Source organism: Xiphias gladius, chromosome 19 (assembly GCF_016859285.1).
Source record: "Xiphias gladius isolate SHS-SW01 ecotype Sanya breed wild chromosome 19, ASM1685928v1, whole genome shotgun sequence".
Classification (NCBI taxonomy): Eukaryota; Metazoa; Chordata; class Actinopteri; order Istiophoriformes; family Xiphiidae; genus Xiphias; species Xiphias gladius.
The window spans coordinates 18,929,883-18,949,979 of NC_053418.1; the positions used below are offsets into that span (position 1 = coordinate 18,929,883).

A 20,097-nucleotide genomic window follows, 5' to 3' on the forward strand; every position below is an offset into this window, starting at 1 on the left:
ACACTGTCAGAAGCACACAGACACACAGACGAGCTCAGCAGGGAGCGGTGTACGATGAAGTGGTTCGTTGTGGAGGAATGTGTTTGGGCTCGAACATGACTGTGTATCCAGTGTCACAAGAGAGCCCGGTGCTGTTAGCTTTAGCACACCTTCCACTGAAGCAAGCAGGTCTGTGGTAACTTAGGCTACTTAAACAACCCCACAGCTGAACTAACATAAACATACCTAAAAATGCGCATGTGAACACACGCGCGCACACACACACACACACACACACACACACACACACACACACACACACACACACACACACACACACATACACACACACACACACACACACAGATTTCAATGGCTGACCGGCTGTTTCTTCATGGAAGGATATATTGATACTGACTAAAATGCTGAAAGGATTAATTTAGAAATCCTTTCAGCAAGAAATGGGCAGTACGATCAAGAATGATCAAATAAAGGGTGACAATTATAAAAGAAGAATATGATGGAGAAAAGCCAAGAATGGAACCAAAATAGGATTAAAACATTACAAATGAAATTGAATGCAACTACAAGTCTAGACCAGGTAAGCCAGCGGACTGGAGATAAACCTTATATGCACTGTTTTGCTATTCCAGTACAAATAAGATTAACCTTTGCTCTTATACAGATACATCATCAGGGTAGAGATTAATCAGTCCAGCTGCATTGCAAAAGAAGATACTGGTTAACTGTCCCATCTGTGAGGTCTAAAGGGAGCAGAGCTGAAAAATATCTTTTACAAGGGCTGATATATTGAAGGCTTTTAATACAGCAGGAAATGGTAAAACAGCCACAGTCAATGTCTTCAGAGACATGACAACACGTGTTCAAGGAAAAAAAGCTTAATCATACAGAGGAGAGATTTTTGTGCAATAACATCAGCAAAGTTTTAGATAGAAGAGGCACCGATCCCGGTGGATAGGAGTTGTGTCTGATAAGGCCTGCTCAATCAAACAGTCAAGGCAGCTTGACCAGTGTTCTGAAAGAGATGAAGAGAAGCTGCATGAGTACCAGCCAATGGATATTTAAGGCCTGCCTGCGGTGTCTAGAATCTGCAGAACTATCCAAGGCATGGCCACAGCTAAGTTTAGGGCTTGTGAGCGTGTGAGAAGTCAAACATGAGTCCTGGGTGAGACAGCAAGAAACTCCCACCTGACCCCGATGTAGGCTCACAGTCAACTGGGGTCAGAGGATGAGCTACCGCGACTACAACATGTTAAGGTCAGGACAGTTGCTCCGTAACATGATTTCATTCGCTTAGATCCTAAAATCTCAACAAATACGATAACTGGAGCAGAACTCAAAACGGGAATCTCCTTACTCTTTCATCAGATTATATCATTGGTATGATCAGTAGCAGCCAAAGCGGTAGCAGCATAATGCCCCAACTGCACTCCTTCGGATTAAAGCAGGGCTAGTCGGCTCCATTGAGGTCAACACACGTACACACTCACACATAGAGAAAGTATTGTACATTCAGAAACAATGGCTGGCTTACAGAATCAAATGCTCAACACAAATCCTGCTTTTATAACTTGGGCAAAAATGAATGACCTCAGAAACCCCTTCACAAACGTCAGCATTTAACTGGCAAAGCTGCGATCTGTGTAGTCGAGGACAGTCTGCAGGCTAAAATTAGACCAGGGAGACAGTGTCCATCTACGGCCCTCTGGCTATCAATGGGGAGAAGAGGAAAGGACAGGGGGACGGAGCTTGAGGAGGTGAAGAGGGCTAAGAGAGGAGCAGAAGACATTAAATGTAAAAAAAAAAAAAAAAAGCTGTGTGTATCTGGGTCTGTAGTGACAGGAAATGGTGTGTATATGTCTATTAATGGCAGTGGGTTCAGTGACATCATGTTGTCTCTCCCGGTGGGATACAGTAATTGCACACGATCATTTCCTGCTTCCCATCGGCCACTTCTCCTGTGAGGCGAATCCTATATACTGTGGGCAAAATGCTTTTCACACTTATGCTTCTGAAATGCAGTTACTGTATTATGTGCCTCATAAGAGAGGAGGGAAAGACGAAAAAAAAAAAAAAAGCACAGTGGAGCCAAGAATGCAGTCGTTCCTATTATAACAGACTTGTTAAAACCTGAACAGCAGAAAAGTTTCTTCCTACTCAGCTTGGAATAACACAGTGACTGCTCTCTCTCCCTTCTCGACGCAGTAATTATCCATGCATGAGGAATGCTGAAACCTCGGGACATGCATGACGCCTCTATCTCCTGAGATGACCGGGAGAAAAAAATAACAAACAAGGTGTACCTCTATATGTTACACATGTATGTGTATGCAAATGCTGGGTGGGGGGGCTTCCACATATAATGTGTCTTGCTGCAGGGAAAAACAAAAGGAGGAGAAGGGGTTTACAGCGTAATAACTGCATGATGTTCCAACAGGATGCTTATGAAAGACCCTGGAGCAAAAAAACATCCTAGCTAGCTGAAATTACAGTTAGACTGTGGGCCGTGCAGCTCAGCCACATACAAAGAATCCCTGTCTTATAAACCCACCCAGGCAGAGGAGACATGGGGGGAGGGAGGGGAAGAGAGAGAGAATTGAGTGAGTGAGCATGTGAGCAAACAAGTGAGTGTTTACCAGCAAAAGCACTCATGAGTTGAAGATGAACGCGACTTTGTATCCGACAGTCTGAAATTCTCACTTGTTATTGCAGAGTAATGCTGCTCTGCAGCCGACCCTGACCTCTGAACTCCCTGTGACAGGGGAGAAGCAACAAGAGAGTTTTCCCACAGGCCTAAATAAGGGCTCATCATCTTGTTATTACACATTCCTGTCCTTGCAATTGCATTGACAGATATAAAACTGAGACAAAGACCAGAAAATGCTTAAGTGCACAGAGGTCTTACGACAGAATTGCCTGTTATGTGCATTCCTACATAATGCACTAGATTCAATATTCAGACAAAGTGCCACTTTCCAGTCTATGTCTGAGCTGTAATCAAGTTTATTCATCAATGGAGGATCTGTGACAGAAACTAATCAGCCGATTAGTGCCTGGTCAACCTGCTGGTATAGACACCTCGTGATAGCTGGTTCGTGCTGGTGCATTTCAGGCTACCGGTGCTGTAATCTTGAGTACGAGTGGCTCTGTAGTTTAATGAGGATTTCAAAGACATATCGACAATTAGGGAACCGTAACATCCCAGAAACAGAATAAACCAGACTTTACACACAAGCTGAAGAAGTTGGCAGCTGTGTGTTATTTCATGGTCACATATCTCCTCTAATGTGATTAAAAAGCCAGTAATCGGACATGCTCTGTGGAACTTGGCAGAGGTGGATAAACAAAGCAACAACTCATAGATGAAAACAAAATCATGCCAGACTGCTAGCAGGTACAACAAACCAGTGAGTGATAACACCTCTCATACAGCCCTCATGTCACACAGCTGGAGGCCTTTTGGAGAAGATTTCAGCTCTAAACAGCTGCAGCACAGACAGGCAATATCTTTTCAGATTGTGGGGCCAATGAAATATTTTAGAATTTCCCTTTGAAATTCCTGTAACATTTCCAAATGCCATGTGTCTCCCCTTCCCTTGGATTTTGTTAAGAATGAAACAGACACATTTTTAAAGTACTCCGTCTATAAACATTGACATTAAGATAGATTGTGGAGATTTGCACAAAAAAAAGGTGGTTAAATCTTACGTAAATGATAAATGTTCATCATGTTGCGTGGAATGACTCCTATCTCTGTCTTTCTCAGAACAACATTAGCTCGCACACACACACACACACACACACGTACACACACTTCAGTGGGGACTTATGAGGCCCATATGTGCAGCTGTGGACTGTGTGTGAACCGCAGTTGGAAAGGGAGACACAGAGAGGGAGAGGTGGATGGCATGCAGCTTTGTTTTCTATTTGCCGTCGGTGAGAGCGTTGCCATCTGTAAAGGGACAGACCACACCAGTGTCAGCTCCTCTCGTTTGTCACATAGAAAGATTCTGCAGCCAACCCTTCAGTAAACTTTACAACACGCCGAGGCACAGCTGCAGACTCAGTCGGTTAACACAGTAATGCACTGTACTCAAGGGGGCATGTCTGAAAATAGATTTCAGCTATTACTGAGCCTTCTTGTAATCAGGTTGGGTAGTCCATCAATCGAGAAAAGACAGTAAAACAGTCTGAAACACGATCACGCACACTTCTTCTACCAACACACCCCACAAATTTGAAACTGTGTAAAAAAAAACTGGCGAAAACAGCGCAAGTAAGAGCAAACAAAAACGCGTGCAGACGGTCCGAGACCAGTGATGGTCAGCTGCAGATTGAAATAAACTTTTACCTGTAAACTGAGTGCGATCTGGCGGATGTACATCATATTGAGATCCTCTAATATCCACAGTTTTTCCTCCATGTTTGCGAATTTATCGACCGGCATCCTTCAGGCAGGTATCCACAAAATCGCTGCTTCTCGGAGTTAACGATCGGGCTCAAAGCGCGATCCCGCAGGTACCGGGGAGACCAGAGCTCATCTTGACGGTCCCCGCTCAGTCGCCACTCATACAATCAGTGCGTAAAAGTTCCGCTCCTCATCCAAAACAGAGAGAACTAACTCCGGGAAAGCAGGCAGAGGTGGAGTGGATGACAGCATCAGCTGCACTGTAGTAACCCTGTCCATAAAATTCCCCCAACCCGTCCACGGCGCGTATTCTTCTTCTCTACTTTCTCTCCGGGCAACAACGATCCTCTCAAACACCCACAGTCAACACCCAGCGGCAGCGGGGGAAGAATGGAGCCTTTTAAAATGCAGTTTCTTCCCTTTGTGTCCCTGTGTCCCGATAGTGAATGCCGTCTGTCCTCTGTGCCACAAGAGACCTCTCCGCAAAAGGGCATCGCCTCTGCGGGAGTGATCGGCACAACTAGCCCACTGTGTGCGCCCTGACGCTCCCCAACTCGGCACTAAATTAACCCCTACGACGCGCCTCTGGTGATGGTAATGAGCTTTTAAAAAAAGAAGAAAGAGGGAAAAGAAAGAGAGGGATTACGGTAGAAGCCCCCACGCCCTTTAAAACAAACAAATAGCAAATACCGCACCACCACACAAGCATAGCGGGGTGGAGAGCTTTGTTCTTTTTAATGGCTTGATAATAAATGGAGAAATTATAACCGTGTCAGCTGGCGCTCTTGGTGAGCGGAGGCGAGAGAGACGATTCGGGAAAAGCCCAGGTGTGATACATTTAAACAGGCGGGGATTTCTATCATTACATAGTCATTGTTTAATAAACCAAAAACATTTTTTTACAACAAAAGTGAAATGTCTCATTCCGGTGCGCCTTTCTGCTGCTGTTAAAAACTCATAAACAGCGCTGACATTTCGAGAAGTTATGGAAAGACTTGCCTTAGTAGGTCACAGGATCACAAGCATTCGGCCAATTCGAATACATATTTCATAGCACAGATCCCAAGTGTCACAGATCGTTTCAATCTTTTATCACCTAACCTTTTAAAATATTCATCTAAGTCTCTCCTGGCAATTCTTACCAAATCCAACAAAAATATTGACTCCCAATTTCACATTCAGTGCTGGAAGTGAGATGTTACAGAAATATGAGAAATTTGTTATTAAAGGAAGAAATATTTCCATAGAGGAAAAAAAAAAGCCAGGGCAAGGCCAGTCTCCTTTCCCATCACTCCAGCTGTTTGGTGGCCAGTTTCCTGTCCAGGAGGATCCTAACGTTTACAATCTGTCTTTGCTCTTCAGACCTTACATGGGAAGTACAAGCACAGAGATCTCTCCAGTGCGTTAATCCTGGACCTGATACAGTCCTTGTGTGTATTATTCCTTTTGGTGTGGGTGAGACCAAGCTGCGCAAACCACAAGCCGACCCCTCGGCAGGAAACTGGCGTCACGTTGTGCCCTGCTCACTGAGCCACATTATATGTGATAAACACACATTCTTTTGGTATTCTACAACACGGGCGCACTGGAGTGGAGCTTTCAGAGGGTCACCGACTGATTTCAAGGGCTCATCAAGAGAAAGAAGATCACTCATGTAGGAAAGTTATGGGAGATAAAGTATTAAGGATGTTTTTTCTCTAACCTCATTCCTCATTTTTACATGAAATTTGGGACGGCTTCTCTCCACACACACACACATGCCCATACGGCCCTCCATCACTCTGAGGCGCTACCTCTAAACTCTTTTTACACAGGCAAACAGTGAAAACAAAGGAGCTATAAAGCCCTTTCACCTCAGAGGAGAGGAGGAGAGGAGAAAGGGGGGCCAGCAGCAAGCGGGTCATTTCCCCAAGAAAAGCCTCCACCCTCAGAGTTTAAATCACCTGGCTAATCTGTAACAGACACCAACATACACACTGTAAGAGAAGATATTTATTGTTCTTGAGGTGGAATGAGAAATTGTTGAGGTGATTGCACAGCAGGAGGGTTACAGGTACTCACAAAAAATTCTGGGGCTCTTGTGCGAGTGTGTGTGTGCTCGCGCTTGATTCAAAATCCACTGTGTGCAGATTCATATCCAGTCAGTCCCCTATGAAAGTTGATCTGGCATGCTGCTGAGCTTGAAAATATCCACTTAAAAAGACCTCAAACACCATGAACACTATCCTGAATTCTGTTCAAAAAGTCCTAACCCCTTTAAAGAAGTGATAAAGTTTATCTCACAGCTGCTCTCACTTTTCTCATTGATAGATGCGGATGTTTTTTAAATGATGATTATGAACAAGCAACAGGACAACCACTTAATTATTCTGATGTCCTTAATCCATTTAGTCTTTCTTTAGTCCCCCTATTACACCAGCAGCAGTTCCTTGAAGCAGAACATGCTGCAGGTAAGACTCCCTGCAGTAAAACACAAAGACTGACACCTTGTCACAAAAGCCTAGAGGCGTAACAAAGCCAGACAGAAAACAGGTATTATCTCAATGACAGGGCACGCTGGCAGGCAGGCAGGCAACCAGCTCAAACACAGAGCATCGCTGCTTCTTGGCCAGGAGTCACCGAGGATGGGGCAAACTAAGGTAATCAGAGACAACAGATAAGTGGTTAGCGGAGAGATAAGAGTTTTAGGCCGGACTGTGATTTCTGCTATGGTAAATGCTGATTACCTGCTGATAGGACGGTGGATTGGCAGCTTGCGACTAAAGGCTTGATCTGACTGTAGCAGGGCCGGATGTGCTAATTGGCTGCCATGAGGGAAGAATGAAACCAAAGCATTACACCATCAGTTAATCCAACGCTAACTCTGAGGTTTGATCAAAACACTGAGGATTAGGTAAACGGAGCACTGACACTTGTTCCATGAAAAGATTAAAACAAAAAAACAAAAAAGGATGAAATCCTTCCCTCCAAACACACGCAGGCTGACCCTTGCGTAATAGGCTCAGAGAAGGTTTCAAGACAATACCCGGTGCCCTTCTTGTTTCTGAACGGATGTGTGGAGGAATATAGGAAACTTCCTGTCCATACACCTAATCAGCTGGAGGAAACATGCTGGAGTCGGAGCTGAGGGTCAGCTGGTGGCGCTGCGCCAAAGAGACATTACAGGCAAGTATTATAAATGTCGTGGAGGAAAAACAGTAATTGACTGTAAGACCGATTTATATTTTCATCAATCAGTTGGACAGTGGTGACAGTCTGGGCACTGAATTGAGCAAGAAAGGAAGGAGAGACTGTCAAGACAAATGGACCCCAGACAATTTGTGTCATTTAAAATAAATGATAAGCCAAAGTAAAAGAATGAACAAAACAAATTTCCTCATTTCACATGTAAGAAATGATAAATGGTAATTCCCATTTGTTTGTTCAGGCATGGATGGTTCCCAAATTATGAATCCTAATGACTCTGGTGATCTCCAACTCCTTCTAGTGCCACCAGGAGCATTGCATTTTTGGTTTTGACAACTATTGCATAGCTTGCCAAGAAATTAGGTACACACATTCACGTTGCCCTTTGGGATGAATCTTTAGGATGAAACTTTTGTTCTAGTGCCATCATCATTTCCAAATTTTAATTTGCTCAATACTTTGGTTTATGACTAAATATCTGAAAGGCCTAACAGATTCCCATCAGTGTCAGCTGCACTTTTTGTTTAGTGTTAAACGGTGGCATGCTTAACAAGGATGGTGAACATGGCAAACATTATATCGTCTTAGCATCATGCCTTCAGTTTCTTTTCCAAGTTAGTTTGTCTAACCCAGGGGTTTGATTAAAACCTGTATGATCAGATTTCTGTCCCTGTCCAACTTTGTTTTAGTGATGTTACATCATTCCCAAATCTCAGCGATTCACAGGATCAATCAAATGTTATGATTACTAATAGGAAAGAGGGCCAAAACCAAGAATATAAGATCCAAGAATACAGAGTATACCCCGTGTCCAGACAGGCAGTCTGGAAAGGAGAAAAAGAACCCTAGGGTGTTCCATCTAATAGTGCGGCAGCAGAACAGGGGCAAGGAACCACAAGAGGGCTCCAGGCTAGTTGGGCCCCAAACCACAACAAAGACTCCAGACTGTCATCTAGACCCACTCTGAAAACTGAACCCCACCCACACCACGACTCCCACTCACCAACTGAGAAATAGGTAAACAGACAGAAACCTACACTTACATACACAAATACATACCCAGGCATAAACAGACATAAACGAACACTCTGGGAAACATGTGAACATAGTATACACACACACACACACACACACACACACACACACACACACACACACACACACACACACACACACACACACACAACATGAAGCTATAGCAAAACTGTCTCAAAATACAAGACAAGTGCAGATGATCAAGGTTTGTCTATCTGATTATGGCCTAAAGCAAAGAGGGCAAAGAAATAAAACAAGACTGAATTATTACAGAGCTGTAAGAGTGTAATATACAATATGAAAGACAATTGACTGCACAAGGACAGAGAGAGAAAAATAGGTATTTTCAGCTGATTTATAGTCACACGGTGAAAATGTGATCTGCCAAAGCACCAGGTTACAAACTGCTCCTGTAAAATGTGCATCACTAATAAAAAGGTTCACAAAGGTGCACAGTTTTTGTGCCTGGAAGATAAAATGAAACTTCCTGTGACTGTGCACAGTTATAAAGAGATAAATGTTCTTATCAAGATAGGAGGAGACACACAGAAACCAGCAACAGTTTTAAAGTCAGTCTACTTGGGGGAAAAAAAAACAAACAAAAAAATCAGCCCTAACAGATCTGAATATCACAGGACCTCAATTAAATGGCTGTGTTACGGCAAGCACTCGGTCACATCTGCTCCACTTGATGACAGCAGCATGTGATGAGCTGTGAAACCAGACGTATCATAGAGAAATCCCCCTGGAGGTCAGTTCTCAGTTATAGAGCATGGAAAACCTGCGCTGACAGCCAGACAGTCATAACTCAGACCCAGAGACGTAGTAATGACATTGTGAATCTCATCGACGGGCTCCCTTGTTATTAGGTGCATGAGTTTTAGTCTGCAATGTGTGAGTGGTCTAACTTCTGCTTTAAGATTAGATACAGGGGATGTTATGACAATGCATGTCCTGGAGATCATCTACACTCTACCCATGATTAAAAGTTGAGGAATGCTGGGTATGAAGTGTTGGACACAGACCCACAAATAATGCAGCTGGTGTTGTTCCCCCACTGGAAATCCTATAATGAATAAAAGGGTGTATGTGTCACAGTCCATGGGTTAGCTTAGAAAAGCTAGGGGGAGTTGCCTGCCTCGTCACAGGCTGCAATAACAGAACAGGGAGTGTTTTTAGTACCTTGTTTTGAGGGCCCGTCTTATTTCTCAACAGGACTCCACGTACTGAAGGAAAAACAGGCATACATACACGCAGAGAGCCAAACATAATGACAGTTCATTGATTGTTGCCCTCAGGGGCAAAGGCTATGCAATATCAGGTTTGGTTTGTGTGGATGTAAGAGGATTTGTACACTGAAGCAAATAATTTAGTATTCGATAAAATGCATGCACTTGTAAAATGACTATTAATGACTGTAAGTTGAATATAAAGTGAATGTCAATTCTTTAATGGAAAGGTGAATAAGAGGAGAGAAAGCTGTGTCTTCGCTCCAGGGCTGCTGCACAATCTGAAATGGAGCAATGGCTCCCTCTGCAGAGCAGAAGCAGCGACACAGCCAGATATGCCACCCTAAGAAACACAACCTAAGACCACAATATTTTGCACAGTACTTTACTAATAAATAATTGCTACACATAAAGTGGAGTTGTGTGTCAATATCAGTTTGGTAAACTCGAATAATTGTAATCAGAAGAAAAAAGGAAAATGAAAGTTCAAGGAGGTATCACGCTCCTTTTTGTTGCCTTCTTAAACCAGACATAGCGTGAGGAGTGGAGGGAAAGACAGAGACAAAGAGAGAAAAAAAACTCATTGTTACATATATAAATAGTCAGAATTTGAAAAAAAGAAATTCTGTTCTTTTATTTGCCATGAGGACACTTCTCCCAGACCATAACACGTTTCTTTTCGTAGAGCTCACACCAAGATGTTGCTGTTTGTAGCAAAGAATGCCTGGGTAAAATCCAAGCCACAAATCTAAACATCTGCAGAAACAATATAAGAATCTAAGGACATCTCCAGAGATGACATTAGGGAGGCCATATCTCAAACTGACAAGCATAACATCTTTAAAGGTTAAACAGCTAGGAGGGAGGAAGGAGAGGGTCTAATGAGACAACGGTGGCCCGCTTTTTAATGTTCTCCACTTACACATCTTGGAAAAATACTAATTGTCATGTTAAAGCTCAAATTCAGAGCTGAATTCATTTTTTTGTTATTTTTGTTGCTTTCATAAGCAGACATATGAGGTTTGTGTATTACTTGGTAAACATGATGTCATGCAAATAATTTGTCGTGCAACTGCAAACATCTCTGGGTTGGGTGGTTTTTCTGGCTGGCTAGTTATACCCTTGGGGAATTCCCTGGGCTGAGTCTGGACACATAGAGTACACAACAAATACTGATAATAAATTACATATCGCAAATGTTATAATATGCCCTGCATTCTCTACATATAAAGGCAGCAGTACATTGGGTTATGTGATGATGTTATATTAGGATTATTGCAGCCCTAAATGTTAAATTTTTATTGTTGATTCATCTATCAATTATTTTCCTTCGATCAATCGAGAAGCAATTTAGTCTATTAAACGTCAGGAAATCAAAATTTCCCTGAGCTCAATGTGACATCTACAAATGTCTTGTTTTGTCCAGCCAAAGGTTGGACACCTCCAAAGAAAAGACGGACTTATTTTTGAATAACCCACTGCTATAAAAGGTGTGTCATATTCGGTGCGTCAGTGCAGTATACTCTGTCCTCAGTTTTGATAGAATTTTGAATTAAATACATTGAATATATTTTACAGCCTTTTGATTGTACTTAATTTGGACACTACTTTGGCTGCTTTGACTTCGTCCTGCAGGTATCACATTTTAAAGTGCTGACTGACTGTTAGTGCGGACAAATGGCGCTAACTAGTGAAAGACCTGATAAAAATAATTGCTGAGACAGCAGGAACAACACAACGATACAACAAGATCTGACACCACACCGTCTGCCACTGGGGCCAGTAAACAGACACATTAAAACACAGACATGCTGGCAGGGACTAGTACACTATGCAGAATGCAGGGAAGGCAGACATGCATAATAGACCCATCTGCTCTTATAAAGTCAAACACCTGCCTGGCATCATCAAAAGAGTGCAACATCATTGGTGGCGGTGCCCCTTTGCCCTCTCCTCTCCACAATAACATCCAGTGATCTCCTGGCCAGGCTGCACTGCAAAAATGTCCTTTCATCTAAGATACAGTTTTGAATTTAGACTCATTCTGCACTATTTTTTTTAATTTAAAAAAGTCAGGAATAGCAATACAATACCTACATCCATCAACTAAACAGCTACAGTTTGTTGGTTATTACACACAGTTCTCCTATGGTGGGCAGGTGGGTGACTTAGCGTGAACTCATCACTTTGTAACTCAGTGAGACTGCACAAAATGAAACATGTAGTGCAGGAACAGACATGTACAACCCACCTATTCATCAAATACACACACATATACCTCTAAAACATTCCTCAGTATTGATTCAATTCAAACTGCATTCCTCTGTATGAAAGAGAGGCCCTGACTCCATCTATTTCACGATGAAGTCTGATGGTTACGAGACGTATAGGAGCACGGCATAAAAAGCCTATTTGTGCATAAAAAAAAATGAAGTAATAGAGTGGAATAGAGAAGAACAGTAGAAAAGGTGTGGCATAATGGGCCGCCATAGACACGCCCAATGTTCTTCAGCCTTAATGCCCGTGTGGACTTGTCTCTGGTGAAGTTACAGGCTAAACTTAAAGCTACAGTGTTGTAATGGATTATCATATAGTTTCTCTCTGCCTATCTGTGTTTTTGCTACCTTATTGTAAAATGTTGTTAATATTTTCAACTGCAGTTCACCGATGTTCAGTGTTTGGTTTGCATATCCATACAAGATGTAAAAAAAACATTCATATCTGACATATATGCCTTTTTCAGCCAATATGGTTAAAATAAAAACAAATCAGGCCCCTTTATTTTGTTAATTCCAGAAAAGGAGGGGGCGAGGTCTGTTTTTCATTAGCCCAAATTCAGAAAGTTACACAAATGGCAGCATTTGCAACTATTTCTCAAAGTAGCTTGTTTGTCAGAGAATGGGATTCTTCCACATAGAGACAAAGCCTCTCATGTTTCTAAGCCCTCTGTGATAACACAAAGGGGGCTGACAATAAGTGTCCCGGACTATAAATGAAACCACACATCGGAATCTGTGTTTGCATGCGTATGTTTTTTTTTTTTTTTTGTCAATGTTTAACAGAGCAGTGGGGGTTTTTTGTTAACAGGAAGAAGATATCTTTGGCATGAGACAGTCAAGTTCTGTTTTACAGTCTGTTAGTGCCAGGCTCAATAGGTTAAGTTTAAGGTCTCTGTTGGTGTGTGTATACAGGGATGAAAAAAGAAAAAAAAAAGACTGAGAGATAAAGGGACATAGAAAAAAATCGTAATCCTCTATGACTGTCTAGAGGTAAAGACAAAGGAGGACTTCCTCTAAGTAATCTGGATCAGGAAAGTGGGTTAGGACTATAGTACATGACAAAAAAGACCCATTTTTCTGCTACATCCGGGGGCCTGAGACTCAACAAAGTGGTGTGGCCCACATTACATGGTTCTCCTGGGGAAGGGAGGTGTTGAGGTTGATAGAATAGGGAGAATGAAACAGTGGAAGGATGTGAAAGTTCACAGAAGCAGGTGAGCTAATGGTTTACCTGCAGTATGCTTCATAATGTCAAACATTTTCATTTCCTTTAACCCGGAAGAGATGACTTCATTTAAGATCTATTCTAGTTTCTTTTAAGTTTCTTTTATCTTCAGCTCTGGCTCAGTGTCATTCATATTGTCTGGGAGAGCTTCCTTTACAACAAGGGCTGAACCCAAATCCTTCTCCAGTATTACAGACTAAAAATTGAGACAAGAAGGGACTGTTCTGGGTTACTCTGATTCAAAAGCTTTATCCACTTAACTAACCACGGTGGTAACAGAATGAGACAGGTTTGATGATGCATGGAGGAAGTTTCCCATATGGAGGAGTGGGAAAGCATCCAGTGATTACGCCACCTCCACCTATCTCTCTGTCTGTCTGTTAACCGAGTCACTGCCGGTGACAGCCTCGCTCAGGACAGCATATGCTGAGGGAACAAAGCCTGTCTATGTCTGAGAATATTCAGTCGACCTTGCTCAACTGCTTAGTCACTGTCTGTCTGTGTGTGTGTGTGTGTGTGTGTGTGTGTTTGAAAACAAGAGTTTGACAAACTGCAGTTATCATAAATGACTAATGACAAGCTCAAAACAGCAGCTTTCATTTATAACACCGAATGTCAAAATGTATAGACAATTATGTGTGTCTCACTTGCCGTGTGCACCTATATGTGACTATATACACATCTGTTCTCTAGCTTTATTCAGAGTGAAGCCCTATAATGTGCCAGAATATGTATCTGTGATTGGGCAGGGTTCACTTGCAACATCAGCAGCAGACCCTCAGCTGTTAAACTGCACCCTGACACCAGCTGCCACAGAAAGACACAGGTTGCTAACCACATTCCAAGGCCAAAATACTTACGTGTAAGAACATAACAACGTTTTATCTTCATAATGCCAATTTTACCATCTCTCCAAGCCAAGCATTAAATTGGTTGTCCAGCATGTCCTGTCAATGGGACTTAGATAACATAAAGCTGTGAGGAAAGTGCTGTCCTTGGGCCTGTGGAGTGGACCAGTGAAGGGTCAGCAGCACAAGAGGACATCCTGTAACTATGACACTTGAGACTTGTTTGCGTGTGTTTGTGTGTGTGTAATATAAAATAGGAAAGAAAAGAGACCTTCGAGACTTTGAGGCCCAACGGCAGGTGAACACATGTATAGTATATGAGGATCGTCAGCTGTTGTTCAGATAGCTCACTGTGAAAATTAACAAATTAGAGACTGATAGAGATTATCACTGCATAACAGCGAGGACATTATGCAAGTTACATGTGATGCAGAAAATATGCCTATAAATAATAGCTCTATTGTGTTTAATAATAAACTAATACATAACCTTGCCTTGTTGCATAAAAAGATATAGAATGTGTTTATATGAGTTCAAGAAATAAGAATCTTCACTAATACTTTATTTGAACAATAAATCTTTGTTCTCTTTCACCAAACTTATTAGGTAAACAGTCCAGTCATTACCATGGGAACAATAATAGGACATTGGTTGAATTTTACTCGCAGCTTTAAGAAACTGAGATTAAACAATTTTTCATTTGTGCTTGCTCTCAGAGTCTGAGTGGGAAGCAGTGCTCCACAATGACATATACACAAAGCCTGTGTAATAAAAAAAGGTTAAACATTTGCTAGTTAAAATATCCCTCGGCATACCAAGAAAGCCTCCAAGCAGAAAGCTCCAGTGGTCGAGCTTTGTTTGAGGAGAAGGATCTTAGAAGGGTTAAAGTTTTCCCTGGCATCTCCCCTGCACCCCTGCAATGTTCAAAATGCCAGAAAGCCCTGAGGCTGCAAACACACACACACACACACACACACACACATTTTGGCGTTCACACGGATTTAAGCACTACTGGGTAGTCCCACACTAATTTGGAAGAGTGGGCTAAAAATCCCATATCATTACTCTCTCACAGAACTCTGTGTAGGCCAGTCTTGGCAAATTTTACACTGCAGTTGTTCAGGATATCTGGTAGAGTGCATCCACTCTTAAGAACTCCCAGGCTTCTGAGCCCCTTTCCCTGGCATTTCATGGCCCAGAACAGGGTTTGGTTTGGGGCTACAGTGCAGTGATGGCCCATTGTTCACTGGGTACACAGAGCTGCCCTGGGAGGGAGCCTTGGGGGAAGGTTTGGCATTCCTTGAAAACAACTCCTTCTCACTAGATTCATAGTCTGAGGTGCTTCCTCTTTGCTGGCAGAAGTGTCGTCCTGGCAACATCCATTTGACCTCGCTCCTTCTCTGTATGTGGGGAGGCAAACTTACTTACTTACTTACTTACTTACTTACTTGCTTACATAAACATGGCGAATTTTTCTGCTAGGCCACATTAAACACTAGCAGAAGCCACACTGGGAGGCTGCTTAGAGTGCAAGGACTACACCTGTGAACTACAATCCATATATCTAAGCGCCTGGAAAAAAACATATTAGTCAGACAATATCTCTCACTTGGATGCAATAACACCAGGAAAAAAAAGGAAAAAGCACAATTTTCCTCATACGCAAAAGATTAGACTGTGGAGAAAAACAAATACACAAGTAAACAATTCTCTAGCTGAACCAAGTTCTGATAAGAAAACACTGCATCATATTACCCAAACATTGAGATAGGAGTTGCTGCACTTTTGGTATGACCGACACACTCTTTTTCGGATGGCCAAATATACGCTGAGCAAAGGAAACACCCATAGTATCCAAAGTTTCACTAAAGCCACTAGTATGTTCAGTTTGGATACTTACTGGTGAGTTTGTGTGGATCTACAGGGTGGAGAAGGGCAGTGCATCAAAACCAACCAAACCACAGCCCAAAGCTGTTAAGCTGTTACTCAACACAAATGGCAGACTACCAGACCTTGCCATACCCTCCTGCATACTCGGAGAGAGTGTGGGTGGATGGGTGTGTCATCCTACACACATCTAACCACTTCCTGGCCTTGCATAGCTGGTGGCAGCCACAGTGGTCTGGAATAGTTGGGACCATCCTTGATTTAAACATAAGGCAAAGTCGGAGCATTGGAAGAGAGGACATTCCATCCCCACCTCCACAATAATAACCAAACTATCTCTGGCTCCCACTGCATGCCTTGGTGGCATCAGCTGCAACAGCAGAGCCAGTGAGGATGCAGTCAGAGCAGAGTGCAGAGACACACTTTTGGCCTTGTGGATCAGAGAGGAGGGATGTAGAAAGCAGATGTCATCTCTGCTCCCACTGAGAGCAGCGGGCAGAGAGGGGACAGGGCGACTGTGGAATGGATTTCTGGACAAATCCTGTGTGAGCATGTAATCGTTTTCTCAGTTTCTCATTCTCCTTCCACTGTCTGGCCTTATTACCCTGTCAATGTGATACGCACACAGCAGAATGATTCAGCACCAGACTTCAGAAGATGTGGAGTCAGAGCACAGTGAGACAGACTGTCAAAACATTCCTTGATAAAGCACAGACACATGGAAACAATAAGTTGCCATGGATATATGTCTAGACTTCAAACTGGAAGCCTGGCAATATTTTAAACATTTTAATCTTTTATTTACATAACTGAATGGTGTAATTAGGCACATAGTCCAGAGAACTCCCCAAAGCCTGTTTCTTCAGTCTCTAGATTATTAATAATGGTTATTTAGTCTTACAAAATCATGCCCTTGGCTTAATTTGCCTACAGCCTTCGGGTACGATAACACCCACACCCACACCCATATACACAAACACACACACACACACACACACACACACACACACACACACACACACACACACACACACACACACACACACACACACACACACACTCACTGCTGACTATGGGTGCATTTCTACCATTTTACTCCATTCAATAGAAACTATAGTTGTCCCTTTACTGTAACGACATACACATTAAATACGCGTCTATTGTAATTAGACAGACATGCTTCACTGCTGTGAACTTGAACTAATGTAAGAGTTTAGGTTTGATAACTGGAGCATGAAGTGACGGATCTAATCAACATCTCTTCTCTTCTAAGACGTTTTCATTACACACATACATACAAATAAATGTGTAAGTTGGCAGCACTCTTTGGGTTCAGGCAAACAAAGCATTTGAGGCTTTTCTTCCTTTATCGGTAGTTTGAGCAGTAAGTGTTTCATTGTCTGATAACTTGTCACTGACTAACAAAAAATTCCAGAAAAACCACCGTTACATACACACATTTACATAAGAGGCTCAAACACTGGCGGAAATGCACACAAACGTGATATCCACTGGCACAGTGAAAGCGGGTGCTTTCACACACTGAGGTAGCCTGCCTCATTGAAATGCCACAGACTGGTTCCATGGTGGGACCGAGAGAGCCCGAACACACAGATCTGGGGAAAAGTCCCAGCCTCTGAAAGAGGATTATTAGCATTGGCAACAAAGGCAGAGACACAAATTAATCTTGTATGAGAACCAGCGGGAGAAGATTACAGAGTTAAGGAAGCAATTATTGTTGTTGTTGTGAAAAGAAGAGAAGTCTTTACCCTGATAAAGAACTAATACAGAGACTAAACAGGGGAAAGTAATATGAGTTAGGGGTGAAATTTCCATGGAGTGTGATTAAAAGATGAATGTGATCGTTCAGAATATCTCTTGCCAGTCATTTCTTAAATAACTTTTTTGATTTAATTCCCCAAAAGATTCACTAGAATAGTAGAAAGGAACAAAAAAATGTAAATCCTAACCTGCCCCCCCCCAGAAAAAAGACTGGCCATGTGGCTTTGCTCATCTCTCTTATCACAATATCTGGTCACTTGCTTACACTGGTCAAACACTCTGAGGAGATCATCAACTCACACCATCCGAAAGTAAACCTGAAAACACATGAGATCATTCACTTCTGTCCGAGCTACTGTCCAGATTTAACCACATTAACTCTACTGCACCTCCAGGAAACGTCTATACGCCTATACGAGCTCATGTGTCAGATATGAACTCCCGCTGCACAGACACCAGATCAGGCTTATTCTGACTGCAGATCAATACGATGGAGTGTGCTGGACTTCCCATGGGTTAGCTGTGTTTTCCTGTGACATGAATTATAAACAACTAGTAGACATAAGCTGACAAAAAGGTACGCTTGCTACAAAAACACAGACAGGGTGAAAAAGCAAGGGAGATTCAAATAGGGAAGGAGAGAGAGAGAATCAATACCCTATCTTTTCCATTTTGCACCATTAGCATTCCTTAAGTATCCTCTTACAATTGTGTCTCCCCCTCTCTCCCTCACACACACACATCCCTCTTTGTCACTTCGGTCTTATAAAACAAAGTGACTTGTCTGAACTTCCAAAACTGTGTACATCTCAAATGTGGGTGTAGTTTTAATTTAGCAGACACAAACACCCACGAGACAAGAACAAGTTTCGGACTATATAACAAAATATCAGCAATGTAAAAGGAAACCAAAAGAATATGCATATTGCCCAGGGCGAACAGGCGAGTGCGTGATTTGGAGAGAGAGAGAAAGGAAGGTAAGTGTGATAGACAGAGGGAGGACTTTTCATAAAAACAGTTTTAAAGTGAACCGTGAGTAAAAATAATTAGAGGTTAGATTGGAAGTCGCTTCCAAGCCCGTCTGCTCTGCCGACAAATATCAAGCAGATGTTGACATGGGAGCCTTGGAGAGAGGAAGAGGGGAAACATGCAGGAACAGTACCAGTTCTAATCCAGCGATAAACATCTGAGAGGGATACACAGGCCACAGCTTTGACCTAGTTCTCAACTTTTGGTGGATGGAGTCTTTTTTTTTTTTTTTCTTTCTATTCCCTCGAGGGTGACTGTCCCCATGCTAAAGCAGTACAAAGACATACAACTGAGCCAAGAGGTTGAAATCGTGATACACAGGAACACGAAACTTTGCACTGATATTCAAAGTAAATGTCTGAGAACAGCTGAACGAGGTGAATTTCAAGGGAAGCAGATATTTCTGGAGAGCAGCATTTAAAAGTAGCTATGATGCAATTCATTAAACAAATGTCAAGAAATAACCCTCAGCAGGTGCAAGCATCATAACAAAAGTATACAATACTAAACCATCTAGGAATAATAAGACATCATGGGAGATGGAACATAACATAAAGCACATTTAAGTTACTCTCATCTTCTACTGAGTGCCACAGACGCACTTTTACGTCTCTGTAGGAATATTACTGGTTGTTGTTTAGAGTCAACTAAAATGCAAAGTGGTTTTTGGAAATGCTGCAATTAAGAGCTTTATTTTGCCGATGTGAGCGCAGCAGCACAGCTCCTCGGCGCAGTTTCATTAAAATATCACACAAAGCAAAGCCGGGTACCCACTCAAACGCCTTCAGAACCGGATTAAACGTGTGCCAAACAGATGAGTTTGTGGAGGGAGAGAAGTCAGTCAGAGGTATAAACAGAGAACCCCCCCCCCCACACACACACACACACCCCACATGTTGTCCGTGCTGTGTGCTTGTGTGTGTTTGTGGGGTGCGACGGTGATGATAACCGGCGGACAGTCAGGGTCTACCTGTGATGTGTCCAGGAAAACGCTCTTTCTGAACTTCCCTCGCCGTATCTCCATTTCAAGGGCAGAGCCTCGGGCAACGGTGGCTCTCGCCGTTTGATTTCGGCAAAACATCGTCTCTTGTTTTTTCTGGCAATTTCACAGACGGACCTGTGCAGAGTGTATTAACTGAACTTCGGGTCGGGACAAAAGGCAGGAACCGCTTCAAAAACTGCCGAGCAG

General features: G+C 42.6%; 1 protein-coding gene across 2 annotated transcripts in view; it reads right to left on the reverse strand.

The window, feature by feature from the left end:
* rtkn (rhotekin) overlaps positions 1–20,097 on the reverse strand; it is a 54,998-nt gene extending 34,901 nt beyond the window's left edge. The window contains exon 1 of one of the 2 annotated variants that reach the window (XM_040155719.1): positions 19,879–20,097. In XM_040155719.1, coding sequence (XP_040011653.1) covers positions 19,879–19,989 — 111 coding nt within the window. In that variant the 5' untranslated portion in view covers positions 19,990–20,097. Of the gene's footprint in view, positions 1–4,351; positions 5,052–19,878 lie in introns of those variants that run through there. The other variant, XM_040155720.1, reaches the window with a different exon arrangement.